The sequence below is a fragment of the Neophocaena asiaeorientalis genome, unplaced genomic scaffold (assembly GCF_003031525.2).
Source record: "Neophocaena asiaeorientalis asiaeorientalis breed wild unplaced genomic scaffold, Neophocaena_asiaeorientalis_V1.1 scaffold7, whole genome shotgun sequence".
Taxonomy (NCBI): Eukaryota; Metazoa; Chordata; class Mammalia; order Artiodactyla; family Phocoenidae; genus Neophocaena; species Neophocaena asiaeorientalis.
In genome coordinates this window covers 20,341,502-20,366,987 of record NW_020185337.1, presented here as the reverse complement: position 1 = coordinate 20,366,987, position 25,486 = coordinate 20,341,502, and the positions used below count along the sequence as shown (strand labels likewise).

The 25,486-nt window shown below is 43.0% G+C and overlaps 1 protein-coding gene across 3 annotated transcripts in view; it reads left to right on the top strand.

Annotated features, from left to right (window-relative positions):
- Positions 1-25,486, top strand: part of PKD2 (polycystin 2, transient receptor potential cation channel) — a 48,460-nt gene that overhangs the window by 11,265 nt on the left and 11,709 nt on the right. For all 3 annotated transcript variants that reach the window (XR_003002005.1, XM_024736168.1, XM_024736167.1), the window contains 8 exons: positions 5,543-5,676; positions 6,845-7,095; positions 10,525-10,749; positions 13,195-13,423; positions 17,188-17,355; positions 19,951-20,132; positions 21,450-21,570; positions 24,886-24,984. Coding sequence is in view for 2 of the 3 variants with exons in the window: in XM_024736168.1 (XP_024591936.1) it covers positions 5,543-5,676; positions 6,845-7,095; positions 10,525-10,749; positions 13,195-13,423; positions 17,188-17,355; positions 19,951-20,132; positions 21,450-21,570; positions 24,886-24,984 (1,409 nt within the window). In the remaining variant the exon portion in view is untranslated. The remainder of the gene's footprint in view (positions 1-5,542; positions 5,677-6,844; positions 7,096-10,524; positions 10,750-13,194; positions 13,424-17,187; positions 17,356-19,950; positions 20,133-21,449; positions 21,571-24,885; positions 24,985-25,486) is intronic.

Genomic DNA, 25,486 nt, shown 5'->3' with positions numbered 1-25,486 from the left:
GAGCGGCTGGGCCCATGAGCCATGGCCGCGGAACCTGCACATCTGGAGCCTGTGCTCCGCAGCGGGAGAGGCCACAGCAATGAGGGGCCCCCCTCCCACAAAAAAAAAAAAAAAAAAAAAAAAAACCTACAATAACAAGAAATGTATATTCATATATAAATATTACTTTATAACTAACTAGCCACGTGCATAGCTTTCTCTTTATTTCTTTGTGGTAACTTCTATGTAAATATTACATGCTCTTCTCTCTTGTTTTAAAAAAAAAATTACACTACTTACTACAGGCAGGCATTCACAAAAGCACTTGTGTTGACAACCTCTATCCCTCAAAGATTTCCATCACAACTTGTTACTTACCTTTGAATTTTAACCAAGACTGCATTAAAATATTTGGGAGTGTTAATCATTTTAATTCACCTCTCTGGTTTATTCTGCAGCCTCACTGTGCCTCCTGAAACGCCCTCACCCAGGTCACCAGGGACGTCTTAATTGCCAAATTTTATGGGCTCCTTTTAGCCTTTCTCTCTCATTTGGTCCCAAATGAGACACTTGGCATTCTACAAACTTCCCTCTTTGGCTTCTGTGACTCCCTCTCTTTCTGTATCCCTCCTTACGCTATTCACTTTCTTCATTTTTTTCTCTCTGAGATGTGTTTAGACAGACAATTTTCTGTGACTGGGTCTTTGCCTTTCTCTTCAAGGGATCTTCCCTGCAGCTTCAGCTGGTCCTGTACGCTGGCGCTCCCAAGTTCCTTTCGACCTCTCATGGACCACGAATCTTGTGCCAGCTTTTACTGGACCTTTCCACCGGTGCATCTCAGGGGCATCCTTAACATTTCTCAACCTGGACTCACCCTGTCCATCCAAACATGCTTTGCTCACGTTCTCTATCTGGTTTACTATTAACATCACCCCCATGAATGCCTCTCCCCAAACCTTGAAAAAGAATGTGAGTGATCTCTTCTGATACAGTATAAAGTTTGATATCTATGTAATACATTAAGTCGTATGTTCTATCATAAAACCCCTAATGTCCCGAGATCATTTTTATCTTCTTTCTCTGTCAAAGATTGAGAGACGTAAATTTGTTTCTAAGTGTTATTGTGGTTTTGGTAATTCTCCTTCTATTACTAGAAGACATTGCTTTATATATCTTGGTATTGTTATTCAATACATAAAAGTTCATTCTAGTTATATCATTGTGTAAAGTATCATTTATCAATAAAAGATCATCTTTTTCTTTAACTCAGCACTCACCTTATAATCTCCTTTGTCAGATGATTGCAATACCACTTAACACCTAATATATATCTTCTCATTCCTTTATTTTTAACTTCATTTTGAATGGGTCTCATACAAATTCTAAAGATACATTTAAAAATTTTTTAACCAATATTTAAGACTATGATCTAGTAAGTGTAAGCTCTTTACATTTCATGCTTTTGTCAGATTTCTGCCATCTTATTTTTTCCTCTCTTTTACACTTTCTTGGTATTTTTCATTTCTCTTCTTTTTGTTACATTGGAAATTTTTTCTTTGCTTTTTATTCCACTGATCTGGAGTTTATACAGCTCAGTCCCCTTTACATAGTTTTTAGTATTTAAGCCTATATTTTTTCAGCCAAATAAGAAGAAAATGGTGTCTGTAGCCTATTTTTAAATGAGACCATGATTTTTCGTTTGTTTTTGTTTTTTTTGTTTTTTTTTTGTGGTACGTGGGCCTCTCACTGTTGCGGCCTCTCCCGTTGCGGAGCACAGGCTCCAGACGCGCAGGCTCAGCGGCCATGGCTCACGGGCCCAGCCGCTCCGCGGCATGTGGGATCTTCCCAGACCAGGGCATGAACCCGTGTCCCCTGCATTGGCAGGCGGACTCTCAACTACTGCGCCACCAGGGAAGCCCGAGACCATGTTTTAAGACAGCTTTAGTTAGTTTACATGCTGAGTAGTTGGTGATGCTGTGATAATGTTTTCTTTTCTGGCTTATTTCATAGAAAATCGAATCTGAGAGTTAAGACGAGAACTAAATAGCAGAAAAATATATGCACGTAGGATATATGTGTCCTTTACCTTATATTTTTAAAATATTTTCCTCTCCTTTCTGATCCTCGTTTATGGTTATTTCATGATTTCTTTACAATTCAGTCCATTTAAAGAGTGTATGTTACCTTCCGAGTGGGCTTTGCCCATCAGGGACTGAAAGGAGAAACGATGTAACAGTCTTACATTTCTGTTGCATTTAACAGTATGCAAAATCTGTGTTCACATAACATTTCTCCCAGTGAACTACACAAAAGCCTTAGATGTTATTATTCCCATTTTCTAGATAGTGAAACTCAGGCTCAGAAAAATTAAATACTTGTCCAAGATACCGAGACCCACAATTATGAACCCGGAGGCTGACTTAAGGGTGAAGGAAATCTTAAACTCAAACCCAAATCGTTCTGATTTCAAATCCCGGGGGGTCCTTTAGCTCCAGCCTAGCTGGACTCGTGATGCAGCTGACCCCTGGAGTGTGTGGAGCTGTCACTTGAAGATATCCCTTGGACCAGCCCACTGCCTGGCACAAGGGAGGGACGGAGTTAACGTTAGCTGACTGAAGCTGTTAGAATCGTCATCCCCTTCAACACTAGGTGGCATTGTTTCTCTGGATGTCCAGCAGGTGGCACTGCATAGCCAAGAGGATGTATCCCTTCCCTTTCAGTGAAGTTCTCAAATTCCATACAGGTCCTGAGAATTTCAAAAGCAGTCAGTATTAAAAGTATAGGACAATAAAGGAGATGGATTTTAAAATCAGTGGCTAAAATACATACATATTGCATATTTATAAATCAAAAAATTTAAATAATTTGTCATAATTCTTTTTCAACAACCAAAAAACCCCCACAGGTAAAAAAATTTAAGAGTGATCTACATTAACCAGCCAATCCAAAGAAAATTCTAATTTCAAATTAATTCCAAAAATCAATGTAATAATCATTTAGTCGGCTTTGGGGAGCCTTCACGACCCCTCTTTAGCATGGTATCAGCTTTGGATCTGAAGAAGGCCTTTGCAGAACACATCATACCTTGTCCACCCCTCTGTGGGAGCTGGTAGGCAGTGCTCCCGCTGGGGACACCGTGAGCACCTTTTGAGGACAGAGATCACATCTTTTTTTTTTTTTGCGGTCCACGGGCCTCTCACTGTTGCGGCCTCTCCCGCTGCGGAGCACAGGCTCCGGACGCGCAGGCTCAGCAGCCATGGCTCACGGGCCCAGCTGCTCCACGGCACGTGGGATCTTCCCGGACCGGGGCACGAACCCGCGTCCCCTGCATCGGCAGGCGGACTCTCAACCACTGTGCCACCAGGGAAGCCCCAGAGATCACATCTTGTGCATCTTCATGTCCAACACCTTGTCCCATCAATGGATTGAAAGTCCAAACCCTGAACTCCAGTCCGATGCAGTCTTAAGAGGTGACAGGTTATGTAACACTGGAAGAGGAGTGTTGTCCTAATTAGTGGGTCATAGGATGACAGGTGATGGAACCTAACTGTGAGGACTGGAAGAGGTCTCTTCCCCTCTAGATGCGGCACACAAGCCACGTGGTTGTGTGTGTTTATTGCTTCACTGACTGACTGCTCGAGGTGACTCGCAGACACACGTGTGTTTGGATCACTGTCATCCACTCCTCTCTTTTGATCTTAATTCTCTATGATGTTTGGGTAGGGAAGGGGACTAGGTGAAGGAAAGATGTAATCCCCAAATCACTTATTACGAGGTTTTAAAATGCATTGCATGCTGCCTGAAGACTTACAGAATCAGCTAAGTCGTCACTGCTTGCTGGGTGTTGAGAACTGTGCTCAAAAGACCTAGAAAACCTCTGTGGTCAAAAGAAGCATAAAAGGAAGTACTTCCTTCCTCTTGAAGTGTTTTGTCATCTATTTTAGGTATCAAAGCGTATGATACCTGCAGTCATTAGAGTTCGGCATAAGACAGCACTCATTAAAGTGCTGAAATTTTCAATAGATAATGTTGTAGCGATCTGGTTAAGGTGGAAGAACCACCATTATTGGACATTTAAGTGTCAGCCACTGTATTGGGTAATTTTCAGTTTGTTTTTTTTTTTTTAAGAAATGTTGTTCTGCCTCTTCTTTCCCTTTATTTATTTATTTATTTTTAATTTTGGCTGTGTTGGGTCTTTGTTGCGGTGTGTGGGCTCTGCTTTGTGGCACACGGGCTCTCTAGTTGTGGCACACAGGTTCCGGAGCACGCGGGCTCAGTAGTTGCAGCGTGCGGGCTTCGTTGCCCCGCGGCATGTGGGATCTTAGTTCCCCGACCAGGGTTCGAACCTGCCTCCCCTGCGTTGGAAGGCGGATTCTTAACCACTGAACCACGAGGGAAGTCCCGTTTAGTTATATATATTTTTAAGCACCAAAAACTCCCATGAGATAGCTAATTACTCCTTACAGAAGAGGTAACTAAAGCTTAGAGAGTCTGAGCAACTTGTACGGCTCATACAGCAAGTAAGAGGCATGACCCAGACTCAAAGCCTGATCTCCTGTGACCTGCTGAGCCTGTACGTGATCACCCCACTTTTCTCCGGGACCATTCAGAATGTGCTGGTAAGATCGGCAGGTCTTCACGTCAGGGGTGTGGCTTGAGTTTAGAGTGTGCCACGCACCAGCTGGTAGGTGGCTGGGAGGCAGATGCGTCTGTTAGCATCCCAGAAGGAAAGAGATGGGAGACTCACAGCAGCAATTGTGGGAGCTCAGCGAAAGGACCGTTTACAGAGGTGTGGCGGCAGGGTTATAGGAGCCAACGAGGGGACACGAGGCTCTTGGGCAAGGTTCCCACCTCCGGGCCTGGAGGGACAAGGGCAGGGAATGGCGTGGTGTGAACCTGGTATGGCTGGGGGAGAAGAGATGCCCCCAGCAGCGGTGGCCACCGTTAGAGGGTCCCCAGCAAACTGCACCCAGGCAGTGAGGGCGTGGGAGCAGGGAGAACAAACCCAGCTCACTCTCTCCTCGGGCCGCCAGGTCTCCTGTGTGGCCTCCTGTGGGCTGAATGCACCGGAAACCAGAAGACAGGGGAGTCCAGTCGGTCTGCAGCGGTCAGCCTCAGGGTGCAGAGCAGGGCACACGAGAATGGCGAGTTGATGTGGAAACAAGACGAGAGTGGGCTGCCCACGCCGTCGTAGGCAGAGGGGGCAGCAGGCGCACAGCCGGAGAATGTGGGGCTCGGCGTGGCGTCTGCTGGGGCGTAGGGCTCTCGGGCAGGGAGGGTGCTCCGGGAGGTGGTGGGAGGCGAAGTCGAAGGGCGTCTTGGAGGTCCCAAGTGGCAAGGAGGGGGCACCTGATCTTAATCCAGTGCTCAGTGGTTAAGCCAGTTTTGTTTCATGGAAGCCAGTGTTATTTCATTTCTTGTATAAGCCAGAGAGCTGGGGAGGGATCCTGGAACAACGATGCAGGGAAGGAAGGCGGGATGGCTGTCGGCCCATCCGCCGGGATCGTGTGAGTGCGTGTGCAGGGTCCCTGGCAGAGTTCATTTGGCCCTTTCTCTCTTCCAGTGACCTACGGGATGATGAGCTCCAGTGTGTACTACTATACCCGGATCATGTCCCAGCTCTTCCTGGACACCCCGGTGTCCAAAGCGGAGAAAACTAACTTTAAAACTCTTTCTTCAGTGGAAGACTTCTGGAAGGTATTTGCAAATGACCTCTTGCTCTTGAAAATTGTTCATTTAGCTTCGTAAATTCAGTTCAGGCCCACAAGGGCGGAATTTCATTGTGGTGTCTTGCTTCGTTTTTTGTTTTTGTCTCTTTGCTGGTGTTGGAATGTACCCCAGAACCATGCCTGATACAAGGCAGGCACATTCTTTCAAAGATCTCTAATGTAAAATTCAACCCAGCCCTCCCCAACTTGTCACAAATTCCAACATTAGTGTTACAGGATAAGCAATGAGGGATACCATAGGAAAAATTCTAAACTGATCTGGAAGATGTGTTCAGAATCTAAGAGAATGGGGAGGGAAATTGGAAAGGAAATGATTACTTCCTTCTGGGGAAATACTTGCTAAAATTCTTAGTAAACCCTGGGGTCAGAGCTGTTGATTTTAAAGATAGAGGAACTGGGTCACAAGAACCTAAATATACTAAATAATGCCTAAAAATACTTGACATCCAAAACCACACTTGTATAATATGAATCTTTTCCACCTCAAGGGGGCAAATCACTCCATCTCTATTGATTGTCTGATAAGGATAAGACACTGAGAAATGGCTGGGTCTGTCTTTCCTACAGGCAAACTAATGAGAAACTTCTCACATGTATACAGTTCTGTGATAATGAATGCCACACTCTAAAAATGGAGGGAAGGAGGGGGGGGGATGAGAAGTTAGAGAGTTCATTCACCCTGTGACAAAATAATCCAGGCAATAAAAGATCCATCAGATAGCAGACTGGTTTTCAAAACTATCATCTTTTCCTCTCCAGTGATTGTGAACCATGATTATGTGGGATGCTGTTTTAATACGGGAAAGTGGAATTGATCATGGTTATGGATTCGTTGTCTCCCCAGCCTTTAGTCCTGGAGTAAAAATCAAGAGTCGCCATGTATGAAGTGCCCATTCTGTGCCAGGTGTAGCCACCATACGAAAGATAGGTATTACAGATGCTCGAGGCCTCACAGCTAGCAAGGAAATGACGGAGCAGGACTGGAGCAGGGTCCAGTCTCTCTGACAACAAAACCCACCCTTGACACTCTACCCTGTTCACAGAGTTGCCAAACTGTTGGTCACACAAACATCCCAGGAAGGAGGCAGCCAGCCTCTGAGCTGAGAGTTTTTCAGAAATGGTGCCTTTGCTTTCAGTTTGCAGAAGGCGCTTTGTTGGATGGGCTCTACTGGAAGATGCAACCCAGCAACAGGACTGAAGGCAACGACCGAAGCTTCATCTACTACGAGAACCTCCTCTTAGGGGTACCACGTATACGGCAACTCAGAGTCAGAAATGGATCCTGTTCCATCCCCCTGGACTTGAGAGATGAGATTAAAGAGTGCTATGATGTCTACTCTGTCAGCAGTGAAGACAGGGCTCCATTCGGTCCAAGAAATGGAACCGCGTAAGTGTCTGTGGCTCGGGGCCCTGGGCTGTCACGGACATTCATTCATTCGTTCTCTAAGCCCTTCACCAAGGAGAAGATGCCTTCAGTGCTTGTACTTAAGGCCATGGCCAAACTTTGGCTTCTCAAGTTTTCTGTACTTTTTACCCCCTTTCAGCTTCTGCATACTTATTTTTCAGAAGGCTAAATTGCTGACCATATCCCCACAGGAAAGAAGCTGCCTTCACCTTCAGAGGTTTCTTTTAAGGTGCCTGGATCCTACTTTTATAAATCCAGTAACATGGTTCACTAGGTTGTTACTAGGAAGGTTTTTGGTACAGAAATTCTTTTGTATTAGCTCTTAGAAATAAGTTTGTGTTCACACTACAATTACTTAAAGCTCATGAGGCAGTTCTTCTGTCTGGTTTAAAGCCTGTCCTTCTCAAATGTGTGTTTTCGATTTTGAGTACGTGTCTGCATTGTGTGTATTCGCAGGGATTTTGGGTGTTCTTTGTCAACATACTTAAAACATCCTCTGTATTAAGGGAGGACAGTCCTTCTTATTTCTAGAATTATTACAAAAAGTGAGAAGAGTTCTCAGGTTGTCCCAAGGTGGACATCTTGGGGCACGGGCCCTGGGTGAGTCACTGTGGATAGAATTGTCTTCTAAGTTTCACTAAACTAATTCTTTCAGTTCATCTAGATCCCTTTCTTGAGAACTGAGACACCAGAATCCAGATTAGTTAATACGCAATGAGGACAAACACCTTTTCCATAACCAGATTCTTCGTCTGTCGTCCAGTACACACCCTCTTTCGTACCTGGACCCATAAGGAACAAACTTACTAAACATCCGAAGATTTAGAGTAAAAAGACTGAATCTCAAAAGGCATGTTTTCCAGGCTGTGATAGTGATTTTGCTCACTAATGCTCCTTTTTCCAGTTCCTGCAAAGCATAAGTTTGCACTTGAACTATGGTACCTTGTCTAATATTTTATCTCATCTCATGCCATTGGTAAGAGAGATTCATGCAGCCTCTATTCCATGCTAGATGCTATCTAAGAAGTGAATTCATGCATTATCTCTACTTTTCACAGAACAACTCTGAAATAGGTATCAGCTCCATTTTATAGATGAAAAAACATCACCGCTAGTAAATGGGACCAGCTTGACTCCAAAACCCATGTTTCTTTTATGACGCCACATTGCTTCTTCCATATTAGTTATGTTGCTAGAGTGGCTGCCTGCTGCCCTCAGTTCCCTGTCAGAATTCAAGCTTCTTGAGGGCAGGAACTCTGTTTTGTTCACTGCTGTATTTCCAAAGCTTTGAACAGTGCCTAGAACATCCAAGATGCTTATAAGTGATTTTCACTACAGGGTAGGCTACTGAAGGGATCCTTCTTGTGTGTATTTAAACCATCCCAGGTCCTGCCAGAGTCTGATAGAAGGTGAGTGTGTATGCTACCTGTATGTCCCACCAGCTCCGATAATTCAATATGCCCCAAACTGAACTCATCACTTGTTATCATTTATTATTTATTTATTTGTTTGTTTGTTTATTTTTGGCCATGCCATTTGGCATGCAGGATCTTAGTTTCCCCAACCAGGGATCGAACCCGTGCCCCCTGCATTGGGAGCGCAGAGTCTTAGCCACGGGACCCCCAGGGAAGTCCCGGAACTCATCACTTTCCTGTCGAATCTGTCCTTCCTCCTGTTCATGGCACCACCATCTTTGCATTACCCAAAAAGGGACTGGAGTCTTTTTTCAGAAGTCCCCTCTCCCTTGCCCCAGCTTCCAAATCAGTGCCAGGCTCTGTTGACAGTCACCTCCGTGGCCCTGTCTCGGCCCTCCCTTGTCCTTCCCACCTCACTGCTCTAGTTCAGGCCTCATTGGTTCTTGCAAGGACAGCTGACTCAGCTGTGTCGGGGGGTCCCTGGGACCAGCCTCACGGAGTTTAGCGATTCTCTGGAAGGGCTCCCAGGATTCAGCATATATTCACGGCTGAGCTTTACTACAGTGAAAGGAAATACGCAAAAGCAGCGGAAGGGACAGGCTCATGGGGCAAAGTCTGGAGGGAACCAGGTGCCAGGTTGTAAAGGTCCTCTCCCAGTGGAGCCACACAAGACACGCGTCTTCCTCCAGTAACGAGTTGTGACAGCATGTAGGAAGCATTGTCTGTCTGAGAAGCTCAGCAGAGACTTGGTGCCTCCCATGTGTTTCTGGGTGCTGGTTACATAGGCAGGCTCTGCCCGGCACATCCCCAAATCTCAGACTCCCAGAAGGGAAGCAGGCGTGGGCGTAAGCCACCTTGTTTGTACAGAAGCCTAGGCACTGTGAGCCTCTCCTTCTGGTCAGAGGAAGTTTTATATCAGTGTAGGGAGCCGTTTATCACTGAAATTCCAGATGCCAACCGAGTCCAACCTGGATGCTTTAAGGAAAGGCGGTCTCGGACCCGCTGTGTTAACTCTTTTCCACGCAATCGTCCTCTCTCTTTCCTCACCACCCCAGGTAACCCCGTTCTGTGCCTCCCAGAGACCTTCCCTTCGGTGACCCCTTCACGCCTGCCCCCTCACCATCTGACCAGAGTCCACCTTTCAGCCTTCTCTCCTTCATCATACGGGCGCCAAACCGAACTACTGGCGGATGCCTTGTACTTCTCCGGCCCCGCCTGGCTCAGGCTTAAAAACACTCTCCCCATCCACCTGCCTAAGTCTGAATCCTGCTTACCTTTCACAGCCTAGGTTCAACGTGGCTTCTTCCAAAGCCTTCTCTGGTTCACCTTTCCCATCATCGCTGAACCTCCAAAGAAGGCTAGCTTCCCTCTGCTTGGCCCAAGCAATTTTTCTGATTCTTTTTTGGTTCTTCTCACCTACCTTGTATTTTCGGTGTTTAATTACAACTTTTCTCTCCGCACTTATTATAAATTTGGGAGAGAAAGGATCTTAGTTCATCTTTCTATCCTCATTAATACCAAAGACGCGTCTGGTTCCTGAGAGCCCTGTAAACGTTTGTGGATTAAGCTCCCAAATGTCATGTGGAGTCGTATTTAGTTGAGCTGCTGACGGTGGCATTTGATGAACTCGTACCTCTTTTGGCTGCAATTCTTGGGGGGCCTAGGGTCAGCTAGTCCCTAAGTAAGTCACCCTGAAAGGCAACCATATAAACTGAGGGCTAACAGCACAGGCCTCTGAAGGCAGACCGTCCTGGGGTGGGTCCCTGACTCTACCTTCAAAAGATCTGAGACTCAGTTGACCTCACTAAGCCTCAGGGCCCTTATTCCTAAAATGGGCATAATAGCTACATGAGGATGATGTAAGAAAACACAAAGCACCATGGCAAGCACACCACCCAGCTCGATGAGACTCACAGTTATTTGTTACGTACTCTGTCTTCGTAATTGCCCCAGGTGTTCCACTGATTTTCACCTGTTCGTTTTGTCTTTGAATTAGTTGGATCTACACAAGTGAAAAAGACTTGAATGGGAGCAGCCACTGGGGAATGATTGCAACTTACAGCGGAGCTGGTTATTACCTGGATCTGTCAAGAACAAGAGAGGAAACAGCCGCTCAGATTGCTAACCTCAAGAAAAATGTCTGGCTGGACCGGGGAACCCGGGCAACTTTTATTGACTTCTCAGTGTACAATGGCAACATTAATCTGTTCTGTGTGATCAGGTGTGTATAAAGGGCACTCGTGCCTCCCACTTCTGTGTGTTTGTATATACGTCCTAGTCTGGAGTTAGACCAGAAAATCATTGCCTGCAGTTGGCTAAATGAGAGTTTCAAGGATCAGAGCTGACAGCAAGGAGGGGTGAAAACCAAAAAGCTTACTGGGATAGGGATTCTTGGAGGAAGGGAGTTAGGATCCGGGGATATTATGAGTCAGGAAGAACCTCAAGTCTGGTCCAAGTTCATCCCAAGGCTGGAACCGTCCCAGATAAAGCACCGCGTTTTGCTGACATCAGTCCTTTCCCGTCACGAGGATGATCACTGCTCCATGCTCTGCTACCAAGGCCCCCAGGCATCGTATCTTGACTCATTTCCCTGAGTTTCCCATTCTCCGATGATGCGCACGTCAGGGGCTACACCTGTGCTCAGTAGGGTGCCCCGGTACCTGCTTACGCTCAGGAATTACCAAAGGCACATAAAGTTCCTTCTGCAGATTCTGTGATGTTTGTCATCATGACCATTCTGGTGACAGTGAGGAAACTGACAGAGATCCCACCGGCTTGTCTGGGACCTCTTGTTCATTCATTCATTCAGCAAACATTTGTTGGGCACTTAATATGTGCCAGGCACTGTTCAAGGCTCTTGGGATGCATCAGTGGACAGAATAAAGATCTCTGCCCTTGTAGAGCTCACATTCAACCAGGAGGAGATATTAGGTGATAAACAATAAGCAAAGGAAACAAATTAATTAGATAGCATGTTAGAAGGTAATATGTGCTATAAAACACGTAGAACAAGGCAAGGGGGGTCCAGGATTCACCCGCTTTAATCCTCCTGGTGAATATGGCAGCAACATCCAGACGCTGCTGACATGAATTACTTGCACACGTATTTACCCACCAAATAAGAAGGCTGCATTCTCATAATAGCCTTATTCTGTGATTATTTTTGAGGCTAAACTCAGCTGTGCTTTACATAGCCAGTTGGACTTTCCCAGTCTTTATATCTAATAACTTTTGCAGAAAACAATATCACATTAAGTCAAGTAGTAGTTATGACTAGAAATGAATGAAAATCTATTGCAATTATTGTTGGACTTCTGCTAACGATTCCAGTGAGCACGGAAAGAGGATACACGCAGGCAGGCAACTCTGACTGACGTTTAAGGAAATATCTATTTATAGAAGGTATAAATGAGTATGTCTCCCACTCCCCCCCCATACTTTAAGAGTGAATATTGTCAAGGCGGTTGCTTCATTTCTCTACATTGTTGCCTCAATTTCTGGAGGGGTTGACGATGCAGGACCAGAACAGGCAGAGAGAGATGACTCAGCGCACAGAGGCCGCTTCCTGCCCTTGTGAGTTCACACTGAGGCTGCCATAAGGCTCTTTGTCTCAGTAGTGCCCTCCTGAGTTTCTGGTTCTCACCCCTACGCTCCAGCGTATTGAATAGGAAGAAAACAGGAGGTTGACAGTGCCAGGGAAGGAAGATGTTTCACACATCTTTGACCAGTTCTAAGTTGCTATAGTCCTTGCCTATACTTGATTATTGCTCACGCTTGAGCCCTAGATACTTAGGTTCTAGGAGTGGCCACCTGTCCTGTCCATCCTGTAACGGGAGAGATGGTTACACCTGATCGCTGACTGGAGATCTTTTAAAAGCCTTCAAGTTAAGGATCTAGAGAGTCTCTTTCTAGTGTGAAGGGAAATTGTACCATTAAGTGAATCGTTTCACCTTCTCAGTGTGACACCTACAAAGGGGAATTTGGCAAGAAGCATCTTCACTTCAGTTATTAGAAAGCACTAAAGATCAGCGCCATCACTGTGAACGTAAAAGCATATGTCAGTGTTACAGACAGTCAGATGTTTACTGGGCACCAATCCACCGTAAGGCTCTGAGAAGTTCCGATAGCAAAATGGTCCCTGTAGGCAAATTATTTGATGCTGGTTAGGTGTCACCAAATGCACGAATGAGAAACTCATTCCCTGTCTTTATATGTATATGAAAGAGACATCCTGCTTCTCAACCAGGCCATACATGTCTTGATTGATGACATATATTTCTTATGTTCTTTATTACCCAGTTGAAGGACTTGCATTTAATCACAGTCCTATAAAGTCTTGTTTGTTGATTAACTTCTACATTTAAAAATAAGTGTATAGCATTTTGAGTGGTCTCAATACCAGAAGCGTAAATGGGAGACGGAGGACGCATAATCTCTTTGGTCTGGGAGGCCTTGGGAAGGCTTGTTCTTTTTGTAACACAAAATTCTACAAGGATGGAGTTCCCGGCTGTGATAAAAACATTTTGCCACTAGTTTGGAGTGACTTGTGTTCTCAGTTTTATTTAGAGCAGGGACAGAATAGACGATGTTTTTTCCCGGCTGCATCCATGTGTTGTTGTCACTGTTGACGTTGTTAGTTGTGTTAACTGTTCTTATTGCAACGCAGGTTATTGGTCGAATTCCCAGCAACAGGCGGTGTGATTCCATCTTGGCAGTTTCAGCCTGTAAAGCTGATCCGATATGTCACGACTTTCGATTTCTTCCTGGCAGCCTGTGAGATTATCTTTTGTTTCTTTATCCTTTACTATGTGGTGGAAGAGATACTGGAAATTCGCATTCACAAGCTGCACTATTTCAGGAGTTTCTGGAATTGTCTGGATGTTGTGATCATTGTGGTAGGTTTGAGAACAACACCAAATCCCCTACCCTGTTATAAAAATGTGTTAGAGTCTTCGCTCCCCTCAGTGCTGTGCGTCTTGACCTTCCTGAAGGAGAATCTAAAGGTTCTCCTCTATAACATCAACGTCACTGTTACTAACTTTCTCACGTTGCATGAGTGACCCTTCTGCGTATGGAAGTGGAGAGGCATTTACAATAAGCTCTCACTTGGCCACACTAATAACAAGAATGGGTTAGTAATTCGTATTTGGCTTTGGCATGCCATACGAGATGCGGGGAGAAAGCAATTTTGTGTATTCTGCTTTGGCTAATGATATTTTTCTTCGACTACAGCAAAAATCAGTTTATATCTTTCTGCATGTGTGTAAAGTTACAGCATAAAGAAACATCCCGGAAATTTTGGAGGTGGCAGAGAAAACCCCCTTGCAGTTTCAAATGTCCTGCAGATAGTCCACAGTGTACAAAATGTAAATGATGGTCATCAGCGTTTTCTGTAGGAGGTGCAGGAAACCATAAGGCAGAGTTATGATTGAGTTAAGACTGTGACCCCTTGTGGAGCCCTTGCCTGCCCGTGACTCTGTTACAAATTCCAACACTTGTTCAAGACGGTTTCTCTTCAGCATCATCTTAATTACTTCCTTCCAGAGGCCTTACTGTAAGATGTATTTTTGCAAGCTTTTCTCCCTTCAGCAATAACACATAATCTTCTGCTAGTCTCTTACACATTAGAGCATATAACAACATGCTTAATGGTTACGTGCTTAAAAGTCCATCCTTTCCACTGTGCAGCGACAGAGCTGCCCCTCTGAAATCTTAGTCAGTGATGCGTTATCCTGTTAGCATTCTCTCTTCTATTATCCTGCTTCTTAACCAGTATTGTTCCTCCCCAGCCAAAAGTTCATTTGGCTTTGTGAAGCATTTACATCAAGTCATTATCAAATCATCACTAGAGTGAGTTGGTAATACATAGAAAGTATGTTACTTAATGTATTTTAACATGCTATTAAATATAGAAAAAATGTTATTCATATGTAAGTAAAAGGAGACTTAAGACATAAACAAGCTGTATTTGTGTATTGCGTGGCAATAACGGTATTAATAGGTGCAGTAATAACAATAATTGCTAACATTTCAGAAGCTGTCTGTGCTAGGCACAGTTCCTTGTGCTTTTCCTCTACGGCAGTTCATTTAGTCCTCACGATAACCCTCTTAGCCACTCTGCCACCGCCCTCACGCCACATACATGTGTACTTCAGAAATAACTTTTACATAAAATACACGTTCCTGTAGAATACAGCATGGAACCCACCTGATCCTGATGCAGTTAGAAGTGCACCCCTTCTTTCACGATGGCTGTGTAACATCACAGAATTCCTGTAGCTAAACTCTTGATTCCCAAATTCTCAACATACTAATAATGAACAGAATTACAAAAGAATTTCCGTACTTAAGGAGGCAGGAAAGGCGATGATATGGGAGATAATTTTTCAAAATATTTCTGTACTGCACGATGGCAGACTGCAGTCCATATACACTGAAAATCATTCTGGAAAACAATTATTATTTGGAGCCCTAAGGATGCAAACTCTGCTTTTTTAGTTTCCGTGGATACGTTTATGTTTCTGTCATTGAGAATAATGGTAAAAAAGTGGGTGTGGTATTATGCTAATGAATGTTTTCTTTTTTTTTTAACCAAATACCTTCAATGTGAGCAAAGGGCTAGTCAGCGGCATTCGACTTTTTGATTATGTACACATATCAATGAGATGCCACACCCTAGTGTGTTTTTATTTATACAGTGTGTGTGTGTGTGTGTGTGTGTGTAACAAGTACATCTGTAAAAACGCACACAGCACAGAATTTGAAGTATTTGGATAAAAATAAAGACAAGTAGAATTCTAGCACTTTCTTATCACCTGCCTAGAAGTTTTAATGTTTTCATCTCACACCCCAGTGAATTGCCTCGTGCCCACCTTGGAGACCGCGGGAAAAATAGCTGATGACATCATGGAAATTGAGGCTAGTCTCTTGGCTCAGCAGCTGCAGAATTTTGCAAGTGCTTCTTAGTGCTGACAAGACAACAGTTCAGGCAGTGTGCTTTTATGAGAACAGGGAACGGCTACTGGAATCCTACTTCTCCTTTGAAACCGTCTCTGACCCTTTAGAAATAGAAATAGGGCACGCTTTCCGTGAAGCTTATGCCAAAGAAAGAAAGTTCTTTTGTAGATAAGAGATGAGAATCTCAAAGAAAACTCAGAGCCACGTAACGACCCAAATGCCCACCAAACCTCTTTCCTCTCTTCTTCTCTCTCATTCTCTATTTTGAAGGAAGAGGCTCAGGACATTTAGTGTATTTCTATGGCATTGTATAAATGACCACATATTCCATATTTTTATTCCATATTTTTATTCCATTTGCCCTGGGCAGAGCAAAAACAAAGGGTACCTAGTGAGAGTCGGTAAAGGGTTATTTTTAGATTCAGTCAGTCAGCCCTTTTTTCTCAGTGAAGTCCATGCAGAAAAACACTTATTAGGGTATTCCAGAGAGCTCAAGGGAAGTATTCCTACCACCAGTGCAAAAATACTAGACTAAGTCTGGGAACCCTTCACAGGGAAGACGAGGAAGGTGGTGAGGTTGGCTTTTGCAGCCGAGGCTGGCAGACAGGCAGGCCCTGACTCTGATAATCACCAGACAGGCATCTCAAGAAGGGCTGATGCGGTGGTCCTTGGCCATCATCCGTGAGAAGAGAGAGATGGACCGCAGAGGTCACGGCACCTGCCGTAGCCCGCACGCCGTGGATTCGGGGTCCATGTGGGGGCCCGGTGGTTATGGCTGACCCCTAGCACTTTACACACATACACGTTAATCCAGTGGTGATGGGTGCAAGGCGGGCCCAGCGTTCCCCTTGGATTTTTATAGGCCAGAACCAAAGCAGATGTGAAGAGTTGTATGGTCATGAGTTAAAGGACAGAAGGAAGCAAGTGGGGAACCCTTGGCTCTCATGTACCCACTGCAAGCCTTGTTGAGCCCTCTGTGCCCTTCGTTCCCGCCATCTAAGACCAAGCTCATTCTTCCCTGTCACGGGCGCTCCTTTGAGCATGTCTTGTTTCACCCTTCCCCTGTGTGGTGTGATGCCAGCTTCTTAGAAGGTTTTTGTACTCTTCGTCTCTGAGTGTTTATCTGCTCTTGAACCAGAGTATAAGCTTCTCGAGGACGAGGTTTGTACTTTCCACTTGTATTTGTTCCTCTTGAGCCTTCTCACGGTGCTGTGTACACAGATATCCACCATGTGTTTGTTGAATAAAGGAAAGAATAGATGGCTGGAAGATGAAAAAAAAGAAACCCCGCAAATAAAAACAGAGAGTGAGACGAGGCCTGGGAAAGCACAAGGCTGGAAAGTGATTTACATGAAGGTGGCGGAATAAAACAGAAGGCGTTCCTGTTTGGGTTTCCTTTTGTAATAAAGTGACGTCTCCCGGGTGTGTGCACGCGCGTGTGCAGGCACATGCGTGCACACGTGCGCTCACTGTGTTTCTATTCCTAACCAAGGAAGTGCGAGCGATATATTCTTTCACTTTTTTACGGCAGTGCTCAGCACTTGCCCTCCGTGTGAGTGACTTAATTTATGCATGCCGTTGGGTGAGTAGAATGGTGAGCCCTAGAATTACTACATTTGTGAAGGAAGATAAACTAGTCATTTTAAGGTAAGTGATATATTTCTAGAACACTGCAATAATATCTAAATCTTTTGTCTTCCAGCTGTCAGTGGTAGCTGCAGGAATTAACATACACAGAACATCGAATGTGGAGGTGCTCCTCCAGTTTCTAGAAGATCAAAATGCTTTCCCCAACTTTGAGAATCTGGCATACTGGCAAATACAGTTCAACAACATAGCTGCTGTCATAGTATTTTTTGTCTGGATTAAGGTAATTTATAAATTTCAGGTTCAGATCTTTAATATCGTTTTCATCTTTTTATTAACGTGAGTCACACAAAATGTTGAAGGACTTGAATTGGTTTCTGTGGCCAAGTTTAAGCAGCCAGCCCCACGTTTACAAGTGAAGTCAGCTAGCAATACTCACGTGACGGTACATCTCACTGTCTGCCTGCTACCTGCACTCTTGGAAGACCTGTCTTTGGAGGTTTCATTTAACAAATGCGTTAAGAGACCTTTGTGTGTCACCTGGGCCTGGGGTCCCCTGGCTGTGCTAACCCAGAGACAGGTTCAAGTTTCACCGTAAGTGGGGTGAACCAGGTGAAGGAAAAGGAACTAAGAGAAAGGAGGGGAAGGGTGGGGAAAGGAAAGGGAGAGATCCTGCACTGGCAATGTTCTCCGGAAGGATTGCCTCCTTTCCGGGTGGAGGCCGGAGAAGCTTTACCTAGAATTGAGATTGGGACAGACAGGTCCTCCGAGTAGTACCTTCACGACTCATTTCCTTCTTCTCCCAAGGCACCGTGTGCCTTTCCTCGTGCGTGAAAGCTCAGGTCACTTCATATACGATGAGCCTTAATTCTGGAGATTGAGGAAATGTCATTGTTTTTGAGGGCAGCTGCCAGCCTGTCACCACTTAAGTTCTATGATTGTGCCATCCAGATAGTAGCTGTCAGCCACCAGTAACTATTTCGATTTTAATTTAAATTAATTAAAATGACGTGCAATTAAACATTCAGTTCCTCAGTCACTCTGGCCGCATCTTCAGTGTTCAGTGTCTATATGTGGCTAGTGGCCACTGTATTAGATAGCGGAAATACAGAGCATTTCCATCATCAGAGAAAATTCTGTTGAAGAGCCCCGTTCTAGAAGGTACTTTCCAAACAGTCACTTATTTTCCCGAATTGTTATTCACATCTGGAAGGCCTGAGATTTATCAGAGGGCGCTTAGACCTCGTCCTGTATCTCTTGTGCTGTTTATTCAGTTATATGTTCGTTCAAGAGAAACCATCACTAACGTACCGTACCTTTATCACAAAACAGAACAATAATCAAGATCTCCTAGAAATACTACTAGGAATTGTGTCAAGTAATGTGATTACAACAGCCGTCAGAAACATTTTGTTGTGCCAGATGTGCTTTATAAGAGGTCTTTAAGTACAATTCTAGAGATTTCCTTTCAGTGTGTGCCTCAGGGTGTTCGTCTCGTTTAGTGCTTCGCCTGTAAACATCTTGCCCCCAAGACCTTGTGAACCATTAGGTTCTTTAAGGCAGAGATTGGAGCTCAGCTTCTAACGCATCTGCCCACTTCCTTCCGCCGAGACTCCTAGCTAGAGCCGTGCGGTGTGTCCTGCCCTCTGGGCTCGAGCTGCCGAACCTGGGCAGTATCCTCTGTGCCTCGTCTACAGAAATGCGCCGTGTGGCTGTGCAGTCAGATAGAGCCCGGTTCAGATCCTCACTCCAAGCCCTGGCCAATGCCTGGCACAAACTTCATGCACGATAAGTGACTGTTAATATACAATAAGTATTTTCTGGAGGTTTTTTTAACTAGTGTCTTCTTTTTAAAGACGTTTTTTCTTTTTTGGATGTGGACCAATTTTAAAGTCTTTGTTGAATTTGTTACAATATTGCTTCTGTTTTATGTTTTGTTTTTTTTGGCCGCCAGGCATGTGGGATCTTAGCTCCCCGACCAGGGATCGAACCCACACCCCCTGTATGGGAAGGTGAAGTCTTAACCCCTGGACCGCCAGGGAAGTCCCTTAACTAGTGTTTTTTTATGTTAACTCTTTTTGTTTTTATTGAAGTACAGTTAATTCGCAACGTTGTGTTAGTTTCAGGTGTACAGCAAAGTGATTCCGTTACATACCTATGTACGTACATACATTCTTTTTCAGATTCTTTTCCATTATAGGTTATTACAAGATGTTGAGTATAGTTCCCTGTGCTACACAGTAGCTCCTTGTCATTTATCTAGCTAGTTTTCATTTGTGGGGTTTTTTCCTCCTTTGTTTTATTCTTTCCAGGAGAAAAATATCAATGGTCATTTTAATTATAATTAAACTTGTTTTCACTATAAATGAGAAAATATAAGTGGCTGGATTTGAAAAAAAGCAAGTCATTTTTGTCCTCTCTTTCTTTCTGTTGTAAAATATACATAACAAAATTTTCCATTTTAACTGCTTTTAAGTGAACAACTCAGTGGCATTAAGTACCTTCACAGTGCTGTCAGTGTTGTACAACCATCACCACTGTGCGCGTCCAGAACTTTTTCATCGTCCCAGCTGCAACGTTTTTATCCATTCAACACTGACTCTCCGTTTCCCCCTCCCTCCAGCTCCTGGTAACTTCTGTTCTCCTTCTGTCTCTGTGAATTTCCCTACTCTAGGTACCTCACGTAAGTGGAATCATGCAATACTTGTCTTTTCGTGTCTGGCTTATTTCACTTAGCACAGTGCTTTCAAGTTTCATTCGTGTTGTAGCAAATCAAAATTTCCTTCCTTCATAGGGCTGAATAATGACCCATCACACGTATATACCGCAGTTTGTTTACTCATTCATCCTCGTGTCTCATCTCCCCTCTCTTTTACAGCTCTTCAAATTCATCAACTTTAACAGGACCATGAGTCAGCTCTCCACAACCATGTCTCGGTGTGCCAAAGACCTCTTTGGCTTTGCAATTATGTTCTTCATTATTTTCTTAGCATACGCTCAGTTGGCATACCTTGTCTTTGGCACTCAGGTTGATGACTTCAGTACTTTCCAAGAGTGTATGTAAGTATGAAATTAAGAAGAAAAATTTCATCATAGACAGTGCTGCCTTCTCAAGGTTAAATAAACCTTCACGGTGGCTATTTAACTACCAAGTACTTAAAAGTAGTTGTTTAAAATGAGAATTAGGGCTTCCCTGGTGGCGCAGTGGTTGAGAGTCCGCCTGCCGATGCAGAGGACACGGGTTCGTGCCCCGGAGCGGCTGGACCCGTGCGCCATGGCCGCTGAGCCTGCCCGTCCGGAGCCTGTGCTCCGCAACGGGAGAGGCCACAACAGTGAGAGGCCCATGTACTGCAAAAAAACAAAACAAAATAAAAAAACAACAAAAAAAAAGAATTAATTCTCTTTCCCAGAAACATTGACCCATCAATGCAAAGATGACAATACCTTCTGAAACATTAATGTTTAAGACAGAGCCCGAAAGTAGTAAGATATAGAAGAACAGCTATAGTAAACCAACTCTGTTCCAAAGACTGAGGTCTTCTTAGCACCACATGCAGATGGTAGCATTTAAGAGACCTTTGCCTATACTTTTATTCCTATTAAATAATGTTGCCATAAACTTCAAACTTCAGCCTATTTTCTAAGAAGAAAAGGGTATTTCTAATATTCCAGGAGAAGCTCAAACCAATACAGGAATTTTCAGTCTTTTTCCAAAGTTCTCGAATAGGATATGAAAAACCATTTCAGACTTCCATGTCACTTAGAAAGGAGTTAGTTAGGAAATAAGATGATCGTGATAATAGGAGTTAATGGGGCTTTGTGCACGAGGACCCCTGATTCATGTTGCTGTCTGATGAAAGTCAGGAATGGAAACAACTGTACTGATAAAGACCCAGCATCTGGCAACGTGCAGCAATTCTCAACCCCACTCTAGGTGCATTGAAATAGTGCATCTTCGTACATGTACAATTTTGACTATCCTTCAAAAATCTTTTTTTCTTACGAGATTTTAAATTTAGACTCGGTGACCATTGTGAAGGTTTAGGGTTACCATATTTTACCCAGATTACGTCTTACTTTCTTCGAGCCTATTGCTTTATAAGCCATCTAATAATATATTTTCTTTTTACCAAATGGAAATAACATAGTTAGCACGAAAGCATATTCTTTTGATTCTAGAAGGCTCTAGTGGCTCATATGAGTAACGAGTTTTCCGAAGGGGTTGACACGTTTCTGTTATTTGGCAGCTTTCCACGCTGATTAAAAAACAAAAGGTCCAAAAGTATGAAATCATCTTTTAAGAAATGTTATGTCAGAAGAATGCCGGACGTTCTTTGTTTTCGTACTGTGGTGTTGTGCTTTGTTTTGTTTTTGTAGCTTCACTCAATTCCGTATCATTTTGGGTGACGTCAACTTCGCAGAGATGGAGGAAGCTAATCGAGTTTTGGGACCAATTTATTTCACTACGTTTGTGTTCTTTATGTTCTTCATCCTTTTGGTATGTACACTTGTTGTTTGTACCAAGGTGCTTTACACTTCATGTATCACCATCATAAATCATCATCTCTTCTTTTCTCTCGCACTTTATTCCCTATCAGTTTTTTAAAGACTCAGGAAGTAGTAAAAAACGTGGGTATCAGGAAACATATTTTATTTTACTTCTCATTCACTCACAGTTTTAAGTCTTCACCAAGTATTTTTTCCAGGATCTTTCATTTATATATGTACTCAGTGCAAAAAAAAGAAGTAGATCAAGTGCAAATGTATAGTTTCCTAAAATAGTGCTTTGCCCTTTAAGAAGTAGAATACGCTTACATGCTTTTTTTTAACACGAGTGTCAGCACTTCCGTGGTCACTCGCTTGAGTGACTTTTCATTTCTCTCCTTCTTCTTTTCTTTTTTAAAAATAGAAACTGACAAAGCCAGCCAGATGCAGGGTGTCAGGAGTAACATTTGAGTGAATTATTGCGTCTCAAGATCAAGATAGGTTGTTTTAACTTACTCATATTTAATATATCTAGAGACTGCCTACAAAAAGTATTCAAATTTTAATTTAAAACTAAATCTCACAATGAATGGAAATGGCTTTAAGTATTTTTTTAACATTTTGGCCTTAAATTAATTAAGATTTTTTAAAAGGCATTTTTTTCTTCATGTTAACATTTATACATTTATTTGTCCACTCCACTAAGAAAGTATTAAACTAAGTGAGCTTAACCTAGGCATGGGTATTTTTCATTTAAACACTAACACTTAAGATTTTCCTTAAGAAAATAAAATCTTAACCATTTGAAGAAAAAAAACATTGTTTCCATTTTTAATGGATTTTCTAAAGATCCTTTGTATAAAGTTCATTAATTCAGTTGTAAGAGCTCCAGAGTTCGTCCAGGTATTTAGTGCTTAAGTATATGTATTTACTGATTGAGAATTAGATGTACTTTAATGGCACTCAAAGAATCAGGAATAGCATGAAAATCCATTTATATCTTGATATATGCATGTATCATTATTAGTTTCAGGGCTTCCCTGGTGGCGCAGTGGTTGAGAGTCCGCCTGCCGATGCAGGGGACGTGGGTTCGTGCCCCGGTCCGGGAAGGTCCCACATGCTGCAGAGCGGCTGGGCCCGTGAGCCATGGCCACTGAGCCTGCGCGTCCAGAGCCTGTGCTCCACAACGGGAGAGGCCACAGCAGTGAGAGGCCCGCTTACCGCAAAAAAAAAAAAGTTTCTCTTTCCTGTTATATATTAAAGAAAAAAAAAAGAGGGAAGAGTAAGCCTTTGTTACTCTCTAACATTGGTAGTACTTTGAATTCTGGAGCAGCCGAATCCCTGAATGTCTACTAAGAGAATAAAAATCTCAGGCCACCTAAGTGTTCTTTGTACGTCAGTCTGCCAAGTGAGGGACGTGATGGTAGCAATTGGAAATGCTCCAGTGTGGGCTTGTTTGAATGTTGTCCTCTAGTAGGCAGTGCACCTACGTTATTCAGTTATTTTATCAGATCAATCACTAGAACGTGAAAAGCTCTTAGTTTTTGTGTTTATACTGAAATATTTATTTGTACCACTGAACAAAAAGGAACTGTTCTCCCTGTACCCTCCAGAGAGAGAGGAAGCTACTGTCAATACGGATTTTTGTTTTTTTTTTTTAATGGCAAGCCAAGTGCGGGGCTGGCCACTGTTCTGAGATGACTGCGGGTGTTAACGTATTGCCGCCACTTAAAAAGCCACAGTGGCATGCGGAGGCTCAGCTGAGTCAGGAGGCAAAAGCCCTGCCATCAACAGGGAAAGACCTCCTGTTGCAAAGTCCATCCCACAATTAAGTGAAGCTTGTGAGACAGGATGGAGACGAGGTGAACTTCCTCTCCCCACACCTTTGAGAGCCGTTCTCAGTCACTTTCCATTTTTTGAAATCTCTTCAGAGGACACACACTTTAATCCATTTCAACTAAGACACTTGCAGGCATTAGCTAACCATCATTTGGAAACAGAAATGGAACATTAGATGCCTGTGTTGGATGGGCGAAGGTGGGACATGGTCCACTGACTGCAACTGTCCACCCTTAGAATCAAGCATTTAGCCAGGAACTTATGTGTGTTTTATATTCTGTTCTCATTTCTGCTACAGAATCTTAAACGGCATTCCTCCTTAATTCTTAGAGATTTAGTAGCTCATTAAAATAATAGAGCTCTCATTTGTTCATTCATCAGTCATTCAATAAATATTTACTGAGCCACTATATTCCAGGCAATGTGCTGGGTACTGGGGATGCAAGTGGTAAGGAAAATAGATACCAACCCTCCCCTCATGAAGATTCCACAGACTTGTGGGGAGAACAGACGTAGTACACAACTGTACAGTCACAAACCATAGTTACATGCTAAAAAGGAAAAACAATGGAAGGGCATGTTACAGAAGGGCCTGATCGGTGGGTGTGATGCTTTGAGAAACCCGTTGGAAATAGGTGTTAGAAATACAACCCATTATAGTGGGGAAGGGACAAGTCAGGAAAATGAACTAACCACCACTGAATAATAGTAATAGCTATAAATTATGTAGCACTTGCCATCCATTAGGCCCTGTCCTAAGCACTTTACGTAGATGAACTCATTAATCCTTACAACAAATCTGTAGGGGACGTACTACTATTTCTCCCATTTTATAAATGTAAAAACAAACACATTTTCAAATTAGGAGTAGAAGAGTTACACAATATAGTCTTGCAGCGCCAAGACGGAAACCCAAGTTTGCTCGCCTCCAAAGTCTGTCTTTAGCATTAAGCTTTTCTTGACTCTCTTTCTACTAGGCCTACCATGTTTCTGTTTGCAGAGGTCTTTTTATCTCCTTAAAATGTGTTCTGGAATCTCAACTATTATAACAATATTTGGAATAAGCATAGAATTCCACTTGTCTGTATTGACTGTTGAAATTTGAGGAGCTCTTTAGAGTTCTACACCTCTAATAATTTATGTCAGATGAAAAAATGTAGAGAACATAGATAATCAAAAATAATGAAATAATCCCACCATTCATAGGTAAATACATTAATATTTTGTTCTATTTCATTATTGTCTCTTTTTGCAAAATATATCAATGTATGGTTTTGTAAGTAAGAATATATATTGCATTTTCCCTTGCCATGACAATGGAAAAACTAATTTTCCCAAAGAATTTGGTAGCAAACTATTAATTGATGACTTCGTAAAATACCTAAATTGTTAAAAAAAAAAAAAAAGACATGTCAAATTTTAGATTGATGTTAACAAAATATATCTAGGTTTCTTCTTTAATCTCTACCTTCCTTTGATTTACAAACAGAATATGTTTTTGGCCATCATCAATGATACTTACTCTGAAGTTAAATCTGATTTGGCCCAGCAGAAAGCTGAAATGGAACTCTCGGATCTTGTCAGAAAGGTATGACAAGCCCTAATTCTCAGAATCGTTTTATTTTCTATATAAAACGAACATTGTTTCAGCCAGATTGCCAAATCAACATTGATCCATTGACACCACTTAAAGAGTAGATTGCTATGTTCCAGGAATAATTTAAATGTTCTCTATGCTGGAGATAGAGATGGATATAATGCTAGCTTGAACTTAAATTCTGGGAATCCTTTAGTGCCCTAGAATTAAATTCTCAATAATCTCTTTTGCCTCTTAAGAGCTGAGCTCCTGGGTTCATCCCCTTTATTTATTTTGGTATCTCCTCTAGTCGGCTCTCACTTTCAGATCCAGAGTTCAGAATAAACGGGAAGGGAAGATTATATAAAGACATTTTCCCTTCGTCTATCTTAATTACGATTAAAAAAAAAAAAAAAAAAGGGAAAGACGTTTTAGAGGCAAATATTCTGTTGTTCACTCTTTACCCTGACCTTCCAGGGAAGTGTTAAAATAGTCAAAGGAAAAAGTCCTTGGA